General features: G+C 42.3%; 1 protein-coding gene across 2 annotated transcripts in view; it reads left to right on the plus strand.

Annotated features, from left to right (window-relative positions):
• The first annotated feature begins 247 nt into the window (after positions 1-247).
• The window catches only part of arhgap21.S (Rho GTPase activating protein 21 S homeolog), a 112503-nt gene continuing 97343 nt past the window's right edge, over positions 248-15407 (plus strand). Inside the window, exon 1 of one of the 2 annotated variants that reach the window (XM_018268712.2) lies at positions 248-628. In XM_018268712.2, the coding sequence (XP_018124201.1) occupies positions 566-628 (63 nt within the window). In that variant the 5' untranslated portion in view covers positions 248-565. 2 annotated transcript variants of the gene reach the window in all.

Here is a 15407-nt window from a genome sequence, read left to right on the forward strand (position 1 = left end):
TAGTAGTAGGAGGAGCGAGCAGGTTGGCAGCGACAGAGCGAGGCGGTAAAACAGCTGTGGAACACCCAACTCGAATGTGGGCGCAGACATCACTAAGAGAATCCCTCAGTCTCCCAGTAACACATTAGAGGAGGCGGAGTTATGTACGTCACTCGCTGCTCGCTTCTTATAGGGTCTTTCTAAATGACCCCGCGCTGCCGCTTCCCGGCACGCTGAGGGTTACACAAGGAGGCGGGACGTAGTGGCCAATCCCTAATCCTGATTGGCCGCCAGTGGCACGCCTACTCGAGTCCGCCGAGGGCAGAGCCCTAAACACACACACACTGAGGGAATGAGGGACAAGATGTCTGCTCCCCGCGCTCTTCCTCACGGACTATCCTTCTGTTTCGTCTGAGAGCGTCTGGAACCGCCGTGTCTCCCTATCTCCTCGCAGCTGTCACACACACGTGTCCGGTGCCTTCCGATGCTCCCGCTAAATCCTCCCCCCGAGACCCTCTTTTCCCTCCCCAATGTGGACTCTCCAGGCGTCGGCTTCGCTCCTCCTTTGTAATCCGCGCAGGGAACCATGGCGACCCGCCGGGCAATTGTACCTGAGCAGCAACAGGAGCCCTCCAGCCCGGCCAGTGAGGTGAGACATTTCTCTGGGGGGAGGGGAAGGTGCCCGGCACTTACACTTTGATAAACCCGACTGGGTAACCTTTAACCCCTTCCAGTTGTTGCTGTACTACATCTCCCAGCATCCCCTGAGGGCTGAAACCTGTTGGTGGGAGCTGGAGTCAAACACCTGGCAGGTCCCAGGCTGGCTCTCTCCAGCTCTTGTCGAACTACATCTCAGCACTTGACCGTGCCCTATAGACAGCGTGTTGTTGTGGTACAATGCTGGGGGCAGGGATGCTGCTGGAGCAGCACAGTGAGGACATTTGCATCACAGGGGACATAATACATAACATGTTCTATGCTTTACGGCAGAGGCACACGCTGCTATTTCTGGAGATTAGTCGCCCAGCAAAAAATTGCTGCCCAAAGTTGCCTCAGGGCAGAGACGCTGCGATTCTTGGGGGAGATTAATTGCCAACGACTTCTTCGGGCGACTTATCTCCCCTAAATGCCTTCCAGCCGGCTACAATATAAAACGCCGGAGCATTTTGGCTTTCCGGAGTTGCCCGAAGTTGCCTCAGGGCAGAGACACACTGCGATTTGGGGGGGGGATTAGCCGCCCGGCGACAAATCACCTCTTCTTCTGGCGACTAACCTCCCCTAAATGCCTTCCTGCCGGCTAGAATGTAAATCGCCGGAGGGATGGCACTCTGGACGCTTCGTTGTCCGAAGTCGACTGAAGTTGCCTCACAAAGAAACTTCGGAAGACTTTATGGAAACGAAGTGCTCCGAGTGCCATTCCGCCGATGAGTTACATTCTAGCCAACGGGGAGGCAGTTTGGAGAGATTAGTCGCCCCAAAGAAGAGATTTGTCGCCGGGCGACTTATCCCCCCCCCCGAATCGCATTGTGTGTCTCTGCCCTCACAAGGAAACTTGGGGCGACTTCGGAACGCCAAAATGATCCGAGTGCCATCCCGCCGGTGATTTACATTCTAGAGGCAGTTCGGAGAGATTCGTCGGCCAAAGAAGAAGCAATTTGTCGATGGGCGACTAATCTCCCGAAATAGCTGCGTGTGTCTCTGCCCTTATGGCTACAGCATACAGACCCCCAGCTGCAACTCGCAGTGTTCCATGGGCAGCCATACCTGAAGTTTAATGAGCTGGTGGGTTGCAGGTTAGAAATGTCTGATTTATGTTATTTCCCATATCAGGTGGGGCCCTCTCCTGGCTCACTTCTGCCTATCCAGGACTCGCATGGCCTGGGCGGTAAAAATGATGCTTGACCCCAATGTTTTTAATAGGGGAAAAAAATCTAAATATATAGTAAGGCCGGTATTTTTTTCCAAAAAAGGTGGCCACCCTATGTGTGTACTCAGTTTGCTCAGCTACAAGACTTTGAACTCACCCCCCCCCCGCCAATTGGAAAGTTCTGATTGGCTCCTCCTCCTTGAATTGAGGCATTATTCTTATGGAGACGGGGCAAGGCATTGGGTCAGTGTGCTCTCTCCAAACAAATGATTCACATGGGGAGCGACTGAGGGCTCCGGGGTGGGAGGGGGAGATGAAGTCACAGAGGGTGAGAGGAAAGTGTGTTAGAAAATTTGAATCAGAAATTCCACACATGTCTCAAATGTTATAAACACCATGTAATCTACTTTAGGGCAGAGACACACGCTCAGATTCAGGGAGATTAAGCCTCTTCTTCTGGGCAGCAAATCTCGCCCGAAGTTTCCCCGTGAGGCAACTTCGGAAAACGAAGCGCATCGATTGCTCTCCCGCCGACGATTTCGATTCTAGCCAGCGGGAGGCAGTTTGGTGAGATTAGTCGCCCGAAGAAGGAGATTTATCGATGGGCGACTAATCTCCCTGCATCTGAGCGTGTGTCTCTGCCCTTAAAGTCCCATACCCCCCTTCCAATATATGTTCCCCTGTAGGTTGTCTACCTCCAACACTGAGGGCCTGCTTTATTAAGGTTTGAATTGAAAATTCTAATTTTGAATTTTTTTTTTATGGCCAAAACTCTCAAATTTCAATTGTCCGTTATCCAAGCTCGATTCGAGTTGAAGAGCCCCTTTAAGATTCGATTTGAGGCCCTTTAAGAGCTCGAATGATCTATTCACCACCTAAAACCTGCTGAATTCACGTATAAAGGTGGCCATACACGGATAGATCCGCTCGTTTGGCGATGTCGCCAAACGAGCGGATCTCCCTCCGATATGCCCACCTTGAGGTGGGCAATATCGGGCTGATCCGATCGTGGGCCCTAGGCATGAATTCGAAATTTGACCTTTAATAAATGTGCCTTTGAGTATTGCATTGACTTAAAGTGATACTGTTCCTAAAAAATATACCTATAGGTCACGTTGATTGTTTTTCACTGATAGTTCTGCTTTTGTAATTGTTACTTGAAGTTCCTAAACTTGACTGCTTTGCCAACCTGACTTTCCCTTTTTAACCTGTCAGAGTTTCTAATGTTAACGGCCTACTGCTGCACAAATATGGCAGCCCCCTCATATATTCACATGGGGGATCATATAGGTAATCTAAATGCATTGGGTTAAAATTAGAATAGACAATAATAGGATAGATGTTAAAATGGTTACATTTCTGTTGTCAGTATTTCTTTAAATGAGCAGTGTTATTTTGACTAAATGCTTATGGCGTTGTTAAACTACAACACCCATACACCTAGAAGTCAGGGGTGGGTCTTTAGCGTTTTGTCGGTAGGTTGAACTTCTCTGATTCAGAATGTTATACTGTTGTAGGCGTTGCACCAAGGAGCATGGAGAGCACCTCTCGCACACAGCAGGGTGTAGAACTGATGCAATACATAGATAGCAAACAAACAGCAGGAGGGAGGCTGCCGAGGGAGATAATGAGTGGCTTCTTACTCAGTGCCAGACTAGCAGTGTCATTTTTCTGGGTGCAAATAATAAATGCTAGCCAAGATGCCTGTCCTCCTATAAATGAAATGGAGAGGTTTCAGCTTCCTCTTTAAAGGTAAATCCGACCGCCCGTTTGGCCTCCATTCTCAACCCGATATCGCCCCACTTCGATGTGAGCGTATCGGGGAGAGATCCATTAGTTTGGAGATCTTAATTTGGTAAATATTGTGTATCCAATGATCCTCTGTGCTGCCGACGTCTGTCATTAGATGGTCATTCCGTGGCCAGTCACTGAGACTGGGAGTAGGGCAGTGCTTTGTGAAGCTCATGTACTTGTTACATTTGCACAACTATGTTGCAGTCTGAAGAGCAGTTGTATTGTTTCCTTTAAGGTGGCCATAGACGCACAGGTAATATCGTACGAAACAAATTTTCGTCCGATATTCGTTGCATGTATGGTGGAAAAAGAGCCGACCGATATCGGCAGAAGACTTGGATATCGGTCGGCCCGTCGATTGGGCTGGACGGAAAATTTTGATCGGGTGCCTTTGAAGGGGCCCAAACATCAATTGTTAGTGCTGAATCGTCAGATACAGGTAGAATTCTATTGTTTCTTCCCGTATATCTACCTGTATATCTGCCGATTCAGCTCTACACGTGTGTATTGAAACGAACGATCTTTCTTGGAAATATCTTTTCCAAGAAAGATCGTAATTGTTACGTCTATGGCCACCTTTACTCATCATTCACATTTAGGTGTTTGTGGAACCTGCAGCTGATGCCGTGCTTTTTTTTCTGTGCTTGATTCAACTTTATCTATTGAAAGTTTAATGGCGAGCTATTGTGAAAACGATATTTTAATATGATTTAGAGTGATAATTTGCAATTAAGGTTTTCAGTTATTTAGCTTTTTAGGCTAAGGCCACAGTAGGCGATAGCGCCGCGATTTGACTCGCGGCGACTTTTCGCCGCGACTTTTAAGCCGCAATCGCTGGGGAAACTTTTGCGCTGGCGTCTATGGGGAATCGCGAAAAATCGCCAGCGTAAAAACACACGCGGCGATCTTTTCTCTACTGTCGCTCGAAATTGCCTCGCTAGGCGATTTCGAGCGACAATAGAAAAAAGATCGCCGCGTGTGTTTTTACGCTGGCGATTCCCCATAGACGCCAGCGCAAAAGTTTCCCCAGCGATTGCGGCTTAAAAGTCGCGGCGAAAAGTCGCCGCGAGTCAAATCGCGGCGCTATCGCCTAGTGTGGCCTTAGCCTTATTCATCAGCTCTTCAATTTGCATTTTAAGCAATCTGGTAACTAGGGTCCAAATTACCCTAGCAACCATGCATTGATTTGAATAAGAGACTGGAATAGACGAGACTTGATTAAAAGGATAATTAATAAAAAAAGTAGCAATAACTATACATTTGTAGCCTAAGGGTAGGGACACACTGGGCGATTTGGGGAGATTTAGTCGCCTGGCGACTAATCGCAGCGACTTTTCTCCCCGAATGCCTCCCCTCACTCTGCGCCTGGATAAAATGAAAAGTCGCCGGCGCTAATCACACACGGCGATTCGTTTTCCGAAACCGCCCGAAGTTGCCCTCACGAGGAAACTTCGGGCGACTTCGGAAAACGAATCGCCGCGTGTGATTAGCGCAGGCGATTTTTCATTTTAGCCAGGCGCAGAGCGAGGGGAGGCATTCGGGGAAGATTGGTCGTGGAAAGTCGCGGCGATTAGTCACCGGGCGACTAAATCTCCCCAAATCGCCCAGTGTGTCCCTACCCTTACAGAGCATTTGATTTTTAGAAGGGGTCAGCGTCACCCATTTGAAGGCTGCAAAGAGTCAAAAGAAAAAGGCAAATTTAACTATAAAACTGCAAAAAAGAAATAATGAAAACCAATTGAAAAGTTGCTTAAAATTAGCCATTCTATACTAAAAGTTACTTTAAAGGTGAACCACCCCTTTAAAGTTCAGCAGCACGAGTCAGCAGCTCTTTTTGTGTAAATGGTTATTTGGTGGAGTAAAATGAACATCGCTTTAATAAATATGCTGCTTGTGTTCCTGTGTTTTGAATTAACTGTGCACATACCTGAGGTTTTATTTATCTGTTCTCTCTACACTTTGTGGGTGTGCCATAAGTCTCTATTCTCTCAAATACGTGTTTGTGGGGCTACATAGTAAGCTCTGTCTCGTGTTATCGTTGGGTGCCATTGGAGTTCTTCTATTAAAATGAGCTGCCTATGCATCTTCAGTTGGGCGGGTTGGAGGAATATGGGCAGCACAGTAGTGGGATGGTTAGTATTAGTGCTTTGCAGTGCAGAGGTCCTAGGTCCAGGTCTGCTGGCAGTTGCTGTATGTGTCGGTGTGCTTCTAAGGCTAAGGGCACACTAGGCGATAGCGCCGCGATTTGACTCGCGGCGACTTTTCGCCGCGACTTTTAATCCGCAATCGCTGGGGAAACTTTGGCGCTGGCGTCTATGGGGAATCGCGACAAATCGCCAGCGTAAAAACACACGCGGCGATCTTTTTCTATTGTCGCTCGAAATCGCCTAGCGAGGCGATTTCGAGCGACAATAGAAAAAAGATTGCCGCGTGTGTTTTTACGCTCGCGATTCCCCATAGACGCCAGCGCAAAAGTTTCCACAGCGATTGCGGCTTAAAAGTCGCGGCGAAAAGTCGCGGCGAGTCAAATCGCCGCGCTATCGCCTAGTGTGGCCTTAGCCTTACACACTCAAAAACACAAGGCGCGTTAAGTGGTTCCTGATAAAACTGATCCCAGTGGGTGTGAATGCTACAGGAAACTTAGACTGTAAGCTCCTCTGGGGCTGAAACCGATGAGATATGATGTTTAATCTATGAATATGGCTGTGCCATATAAAGAAGAATAATATGCCAGTTCTTGATAGCTGTTGGGCTGTAAGCGGATGTTTATGGTGCGGCTTTAACTGCTGCTCAAGTTAATTATTTATAAAGAACCATTGATTAATGATTGAATTAACCACAGCATCTAGGTAGTTCCTTAAAATAATTTTGGTCTGTAATGTTGTAGTTGAGAAATGTTCATAGGGCTACCTTTTTAAAGTGGAGTATTTTTATATATATATATATATATATATATATATATATATATATATATATATATATATATATATATATATATATATATATATATATATATATATATATATATATATATATATATATTCCTCTGCATCCAACCCATAATCAATATATTTAAGGGTACAACTACACGAGTGTCTTCAACGAGATTCTAGCAGATCCGATGCAGTGTGCAAAAACACAGGCGTCAAGTCGTATGCGAAAATAAGGTAAGCTATAGCAATGTTGGATGGTGGTGCAGCGTCTACATTGGACATTCATATTGCATCTGATGAACGCTGCAACACCGTCCGACATTTGTATTTCTTATTTCCGTCACATCCGACTTGACGCCTGCGTTTTGGCGCACTGCGTCGGAATCAGGTTGAAGACGCTCGTGTAGTTGTACCCTTAGACATTGAGACATTTTTGTGGTAATATAATAAAAGCACTAAGTTTGCCCAGGAGCAGTAACCCATAGCAACCAATCAGCGGGCAGCATTTACCGGTCACCGGTTTAAAATCAAGCACTGGTTGCTATGGATTATTGGTTGCTATGGGTTACTGCTCCTGGGCAACCTTAGTGCCTTCTATTACATATGGGAGTTTGTGCCTTGAGCTACTAAAAATGCTTTACCCTTTAAACGAAACAGGAATTGTTTATTCATCCAGTATATTGCAATGCAACACACACACTTATTGCTTTTATTCCAACTGTGGTTGCAGTGTCAAATGTGTCATATATTTCACACTCCATATAGTGTGAAACAAATATGTTTATTTATAGGGATATGCATTTATAAATACACATAATTGTTTCATGCAATATTCAGATTGACTTTTTTTTTTTTTTTGCAAGGCCCTGTTTGAGAAACCACATTTTCTGCTTGTATTAATAAGTTCTCTTTGCACCAGGGTATGTTTATGTATGAAAGTGTACACAATGAGGCAATGCGAGGAACTGTACAGATTTTGGCCCACCAGTTGCTGTTGCTGAGATATTGTGTGGCATAAGCCAGATATTTATGGTGCCATTTGGATCTGAATGTCACATGTGACTGTACCTATGTGTCTTCATTGCAGTTGCTTTTTATTGGCATTAAAGAGCAAAGGAACATTGATTTGGAATTGGATTGAACCCCTGGTAATGAAACCATTATTTAATTCAGTTGCTGTAGATACGAATCCCATATGTCCTTGTGTCTATTTGTGGGCACTTCTCTGACATTCTTCAGCCAGTACAACAATTATAGGAAATACGTGCCAGGGTTAGGTTAATTTGGGGGCGGAGGTTATTGAAACAAGTCTCTATTAGTTATATTTGAATGTTTTTTCTGGGTGCAATGTTCTTATTCCTATAGGATGGTCAGCTACTGTAAACTGCCAAAATGGAAAAGTATGTAGAATGTAGGAAATAAATGGGATTGTTAGACTAAATTATGCAAAGGTTCATTATTGGCAAACCGGAACAAGGGATAAATGTAAAGACATAATGGATTAAATTATTCAATGGAAATGTGCAGTATCCCTGTAGCAGCAGTATTTTACAGCTGTGCCATTTGTTAGGCAAGGTTGTTCATTGGGTAGACCAATGGGCAGGTGCGGACCTTAGCCTGTTTAAAGAGGTGGTTCACCTTCAAGTTAACTTTTTAGTATGTTATATACTGACCAATTCAAAGCACATTTTCAATTGGTCTTCATTTTTTCTTTTTATAGTCTTTTTTTTTTTATTTATTTTTTTTTGCTTTTTCTACAGACTCTTCCCAGCTTTTAAATTGGGGGTCACTGTCCAAATTACCCTAGCAACCATGCACTGATTTAAATACCAGACTAGAATAGGAGATGCCTGAAGAAAAAGAAGAGTAATAAAAAGTAGCGATAAACTTGTAGCCTTGCAGAACCGTCATTTTTTTTAGATGGGGTCATTGGCCCCCATTTGAAAACTGGAAAGAGTCGGGAGAAGGCAAATAATTCAAAAACTATAAAAAATAAATAATGAAGACCAATTGAAAAGTCCTGCAGCGGGTCAGGGACCCGCGGGTTACCTGCAAAAATGAAGAAGTTCCGGGTGTGGGCATAGACGCGTGTCGGTGGTTCTGCAGGTTTGCGGGTCTTCTCAATAGTGATTTTTTTTTTTTACTCCTTTTTTCTGATCACGCCTACTTCCGATGATGTCACTTCTGGTTTACAATGACAGCACTTCCTGTTTTACACCTTTTTTTCTGATCATGCATACTTCCGATGATATCACTTCCGGTTTACAATGACAGCACTTCCTGATTCTTGATGGTCAGCGGGTCTGGGTTGTGGATAAGGTACTTGCGGGTCGGGTAGTGGGTCCAAGCGGGTAAGAATGCGGGTCCGGGTTGCGGATTGCAGGTTGCGGGTACGGGTCAGGTATGGGTTCCAAAAAATGGCAGGACTCGAACATACCCTGAAAACATGGAATGTGCCAAAGCTCTAATTCCAGACTGCTGTTCTGTGTTATGTTATAAGTGTCCTAGAATTCTATAATTCCATTTACACTCCCCCCCCCCCATGCTCTGCCTCCCATTACTTTTCTGCTGGTTTTGATTTGATCTGTTGTAGACTCAATGCTTCTTTTAACAGCAAATCCGAGTGTGTAGAGTTTTACAGTTTACACCTTTTTACAATTTTGCATCTATAAAAGGGATACTACTGTTTTATAGACATGGCAGTTACACAGGCTTCCCTGCAGAGGCCGAAGTACAAACCTTTGTTGTCTCCTTTACTGTATCCTATCAGTGCTGGGACATTTATTTTATTCCTGAAGGTTGTGACAGTAATTTATTCTGTTTGTCTTGCAATAAGCTACCCATAGACACAAAGATTTCTCTTGCCGAACGACCGATTTTATCGAAGTCCGACCAATCCTTCGAAATTATCGTGCGGTTAGTGGGATTCGAACGATCGTACATCTTAAGATTTTTCAGCCTGCATCTGTCAGGAAATTGATCGGCCAGGTTAAAAATCTTTGTAGGTCCCAGTGCAATCTATCTGTTTTCCTGGCAAATTGGTCTTTTTAGTTGATGGACAATTCGTACGATCATTTCGAGATAATCGTGGTCTCACGATGATGATCGGATCTTTTAAAAAATCTCAACATCTATGGCCAGCTTTAGTTAATGAATATGTACCGTTGAGGACATGCAAATGCAGAGTCAATCTGCATCCCTGAGCTGATGGCATCTGATGACAGTCTTTATATTTCATTTCCAAGATAGTTTGCCTTCTTGGATAAAATGCATTGATGGGTGGGGGGTCTACATTGCCCTCTCCAAAGTACAAGTTTCCTTGCATTGTATAGCACATCCTCACCTGCTTCCTTTCCCTCTAATGTATAAGGAAACTGTACAGGAAGGAAGCTGCTTCTTGAGACTGTTAGAAATTAATTTACCATTGTTAATGTTTATTTTACAATATGGGTTTAGAGAGAGAGAGAGAGAGAGAGAGAGAGATAGAGAGAGAGCGCCCGCCCACAGGAAGCCGGCACTCTCGACAATAAAGTGTTCATATGCCTGGGTGCACGTTCAACTCATTATCTTATCCCATATAGGACAGCACTCTCAGGACTTAAAATGATAAAAAAGGTTTTTATTCATAAAACAGCTTGCGACTTATCTTTTTATGAATAAAAGAGTGCTGTTCTATATGGGAAATATATATATGTGTGTGTGTTTTCCCACTAAAATGACAACTGTACATATATCATTTATTGCTGCTGTATCTAATTTGTTTGCTTCATTGTGAATGGAATACACCATCTTTTGGGTTCTAGCTGCTCTGTTTTGTCCTGTTTCACTCAGCGGAACCAATTCCACCTTGGTTTGATGCCAGTGTTTTGGGCACACTTAGGGACAGATTTATCAAGGGTCGGATTTCGAGTTTATGGGAGTTTCTAAAAACTTCCATGAACTCCAATAAACTCAAAATTCGAAAAAAAACCCAGACCAATCGAAATCTATCTAAAAACTCTTATTTTTTAAAAACTGGTGAATAGGATCAAGCTTCAAATTTGAATCAAATTCGATTCAAATTCGATTCAAAGTTTTCACCCCAGCAATACTTTGAATCGAGAATATGGAGTCATTTGAGTCCACCAAATGACTCCATATTGATTGTAGGTGGTCCCCCATAGGCTAAAACACCAATTTGGCAGGTTTAAGATGGTGAATAGTCGAATTTGAATTCTTAAAGAGAGAATACATGATCATTTTCAAAAATTACATTTTTTTTTTTAAATTCGAATAGAATTTGGAGTATTCCCTAGTCGAATTACACTAAAATAAACTCAGAATTTGAATTTTCAATGTAACCTACGTTAATAAAATGATTGTCTCAAATATACACAAATATTAGTGTAGGGCCCACAGTTGGCTGTAGGTTGTGTTTAGGTACTTATTAATGTACCAGTTCTTGAGAATTATATTGCAGAAATGGCACAAATATGGAGTTTATTGAAAGCCTTGTGATGCTGCTTGAATGAGATGTCAATTTGTTTTGAGTTCTTGTCTTGTTCACAGGATATTATCGGCATGCGGAGTAAAGTAATGTTTCACTCATGTGAAATGGAAGGAAACAGACCATAGATTTTTCCACTTTGTAGCTAGTGAAATTATTCATAACTGTTTAGTTATTCTTGGATAATATGTATCCGCACCAGCGATTGTTAATGCTTTGTTTTGTGGTTAATTGTTTCTTTTACGCATATGCTGGCAAGACTGGAAGTCAAGTGTTTCATAATGGCTTTGTTGGCTGATTGAGGCTTCAAAGAAAACACATTAAGAAATTGATCCCTCTATGAACTCTGTATTTTTAGCGACATTTTTTTGTCTATTTAACTTGCAAAAAAAAAAAAAAAGGTATTCCCTCTGAACGAGTGAACTTGTGTTGGTGTACAGACCAGTGTTTTATGATTTGGTTAGGCACTTGTTGAATGTACATCTTGTTTGTGTGTTACGTTTTAAATATTTGCCAATACAAGAATTGAATCGGCCTTTATAAGGAACCAAAGCGATTGCATTCCTGAAATTCACTGGTAGAAAAACGATTGCTTTGGTCTGCTTGAATCAGCCATGTTTTTCCCATTGTGTGTCGCTGTATTGGTCAATTGAAAGGTCCACTCCAGTAATTAGGCTACCAGTACAACAAGTGGATATTCGTATATGCCTAGTTTATGGGTCAAACCATCTGAAGAGACTCAACTCTAACCACAGTTGAAATATAATGTTGATAAATGATTGCATTTATGAATTCCCTTTACTGTTTTGGATTCTCCTAATAACTTGTATCCGCAATGTAAGCATTTATAACCAAACCTGTGCTTATCCTTCCTCATCTCACGGACACTAGAATGGAAAGTTTGCCAGAGCAAATTTTCTTTTCACATAGACATGCTGTAAGTGAATTGGTTAGTTAATACAGGTTAAGGTGGCCATAGACACACCAATAATATCGTACAAAACTAATTTTCATATGATATTCGGTGCGTGTATGTTGGGAGACGAGCCGACTGATATCAGCAGAAAACTTGAATATCGGTCGGCTCGTTGCTCGGGCCAGCCTAACCTCGACCATTGTTGGTGCTGAATCGTCAGATACCGGTAGAATTCTTTTGTATCTCCCTGTATATCTGACCATTCAGCTCTACACGTGTGTATTGAAACCAATGATGTCTATGGCCACGCGGACCAATAGAATTTTTGTTTGGCCCAAACAACCTCGATTTTAAGTTTTCCTGCATTTTACAGTTTTTATTTTTTGGTTCCACCAATTTATAATGCATTTGAATGGGTGCATTTCCCTGATAGATGTAGACCAGATGTATATTTTGCCATGGTTCTGCCTGTAAATAGTCAATTACAATTAGTCTGCTTCTTATACAGTCCTGCACCAGTCACTTATTGCTTTAGGTTTTGTATGTGACTATTAGAGAAGCCTTGCACATGCCCCCCATAGTGTAACATTAACACTGCAATGCTTAACCCTTGTTATTAACTCAGTAACTATTATATCTCCAAGTAAAATGGACTCCTGTCCTTATATCCTACCAGTACTTGAAAAAAAGTTACTTTTAAACATTTACCTGATCCAGGATTTTACATTTTTTTTCCTGGTCCCCTGAAAAACCTAAAATGGGGGTTCTACTGTATTGATAATTTAATGGTACACTCTTTGGAGACCCAGTGTGAGGTTTATGTTGCACGTTTTGGGGTGCTAAGAGCTGTAATGTGCAGCAGGGAACTCTGGAATGTATACAAAGATATATCTGTAGAGATAAGTCAAATCAACTGGACTTGCTTTGAAAAATAAACTGTTAATTTGACTTATTTCTATAGATATACCATGATCTGGATGAATGAGAACCTTCACACATGTATACAGAGACAATTGTAGTCTTTGCTCTTATTATTCTCTTGGTCAGAGATAAAATACATAGAATTTCAGTGTCTTCTTGATGGACTGCGTATATTGTAGTATCTGTGTTTTATGGGTGTGGGTGTAGAATAAAAAGTTCTGTTTCTAGCAGATGAATGCTTCTGCTTGAGTTTAACAAGTTTAACCAGAATACCCAGCCTGTGGTTTGACATGCAAGGAAACATCTGGGATGTAGAAAACCACAGAGTGCTCAGAATGGGGTTTTCTTGGTTTGGTAAGTTATTAGATTCGTATTATGTTGAACCATAGACTTGGAGCAATGATCTGTCTTTGGAAATGCATATTTTAAAGACTATGAACATCCCAAGGCCCTTTCTCTCATAGGAGGTTGCTAAACCTGTGCGCCAACATAGTTCCAAATCCTAAATGGGCACATACTGTAATTATCACCTTCCTAGTGATGTAGATAGATACTATAACTCCAGAGTGAAAGCTGTAATTCCTATAGAGATGTGAGTATTCTGGATATGGGAGCAGGTATCCTGTTAGTGTAGGTGGTATTAAAGGTAGGAATAAAGGTGTGAATAGCAGAATAGACGAGCCAGGGAGAGAGAGGATGATATTAGCTGATGTAATGCTGCAGAATTAAAGGAGAACTAAAGCTTAACTAAAGAAGTAGGCTAGAAATGTTGTACATTATGTTTTGGGCTATTGTAGCAGCCCAAGGCAACCACAGCCTTTTAGCAGTAAAGATCTGTGTCTCCAAAGATGCCCCAGTAGCTCCCCATCTTTTTTTCTGCTGATTCACTGCACATGCTCTGTGCTGCTGTCACTTACTGAGCTTAGGGACCCACTCACAATATACAGTACACATAGAATAGAAATGTCACAATATAAGGCTGATTAGTAATTAATACAGATCATTACTACATGGCTGCACAGACACAAGTGCAACTAGCATCAGAATTTAATAATAAGCCCTGTAGCATCAGCTTATATTACAGACCAACCTCATTTTCTGCTGGATAATTAGTGACGAGCCCTAAGCTTAGCTTCTCAACAGCTGCTCAGAGCCCACTGAGCATGTGAGTGTCACAGACACTTTCCAAGATGGTGACCCCCTGTGACAAGTTTGAAGTCCTGGATCATTGCTGCTATTGACGAGCTGAAACTTTAGGCTGGTGCAATAAGTTCAGTATATAAAATATGGCATATTTAGGCATGTTCATATATAGGGGTTAGTTCTCCTTTAACACCCTGGCAGAATATGGGGAAATGGCAGAACCCTCTAGCAAAGTCTAACCTCTTTGAAGAACCTAGGAAAAGTGATGCCATAATCACCCCTCTACTACTATTACAAAAATACAAAGAGGAAAATACGGTATTTTAATGTGGCTTGATTTTTTTTCATTGGTTCTGTTCTGTTCCATAGTAAACAAATACACCCTGAATTTAAAGACCTTTCCTGCTGATAACTGAAATATCCAGGGTCCATTTGGCTTGTTGTCCTGTGTCCATAAGGTTTGAAGCCTATTTTCCCTCTAGATCGTTTGCAATATGCGACAGCAATTAACAAATGCTTGTTCTTGGCATAAACTGATGAAATCTGCCTTAAAATAGATATCTGTTCAGTGTTTTAGCTTTCTCGCCATCTGCTCTTTTTCCTTTTATCTAGAGCCTGCTGTGTTTTTCTTATTTTGCTTTATACAAATACAATGGTTAAAATGAATTGAGAGGCGAGAGAATGGAATGTTGCCTAGTCACAAATGCTCTGGCAAAAAAAAAAATCTATCCTGGCATATAGTTTGTGGCACACTTTTTGGGGATTTGAGTTCAGTGACCACTAACGGGTTGGAAAGGTAATCAGCATATACATGTATTCTAAAAATACATTTTGAGAATTTTTATTAGCTTATGAAAATTTGCTACTGTAAGAATATTTAATGTGTGAAATATGTGTATTGTAAATCCTTCTCTGCTGGGCTTCAGACTGGGCTGCCTTTATCAGTAACGGTGACAGTTGAACATATTCAGCGCAGTTCTCATGACTATCTGGTGTCTCTTTTGGGTCCCTCTAAGGATCAGTCCCACCGTTTAGCAACCCATATTGTAGAGCAGTGATTTTCAAACTGACTGGCTGGACTGGGGAGTGCTTTAAAGGAGAACTAAACCCTAAAAATGAATAGGGCTAAAAATGCAATGTTTTATATACCGAACTTATTGCACGAGGCTAAAGTTTCAGCTTGTCAATAGCAGCAATGATCCAGGACTTCAAACTTGTCACAGGGGGTCACCATCTTGGAAAGTGTCTGTGACAGTCACATGCTCAGTGGGCTCTGAGCAGCTGTTGAGAAGCTAAACTTAGGGGTTGTCACTAATTAAAAACAGAAAATGAGGTTGGCCTGTAATATAAGCTGATGCTACAGGACTG

This window comes from Xenopus laevis, chromosome 6S (genome assembly GCF_017654675.1).
Source record: "Xenopus laevis strain J_2021 chromosome 6S, Xenopus_laevis_v10.1, whole genome shotgun sequence".
NCBI classification, from domain to species: Eukaryota; Metazoa; Chordata; class Amphibia; order Anura; family Pipidae; genus Xenopus; species Xenopus laevis.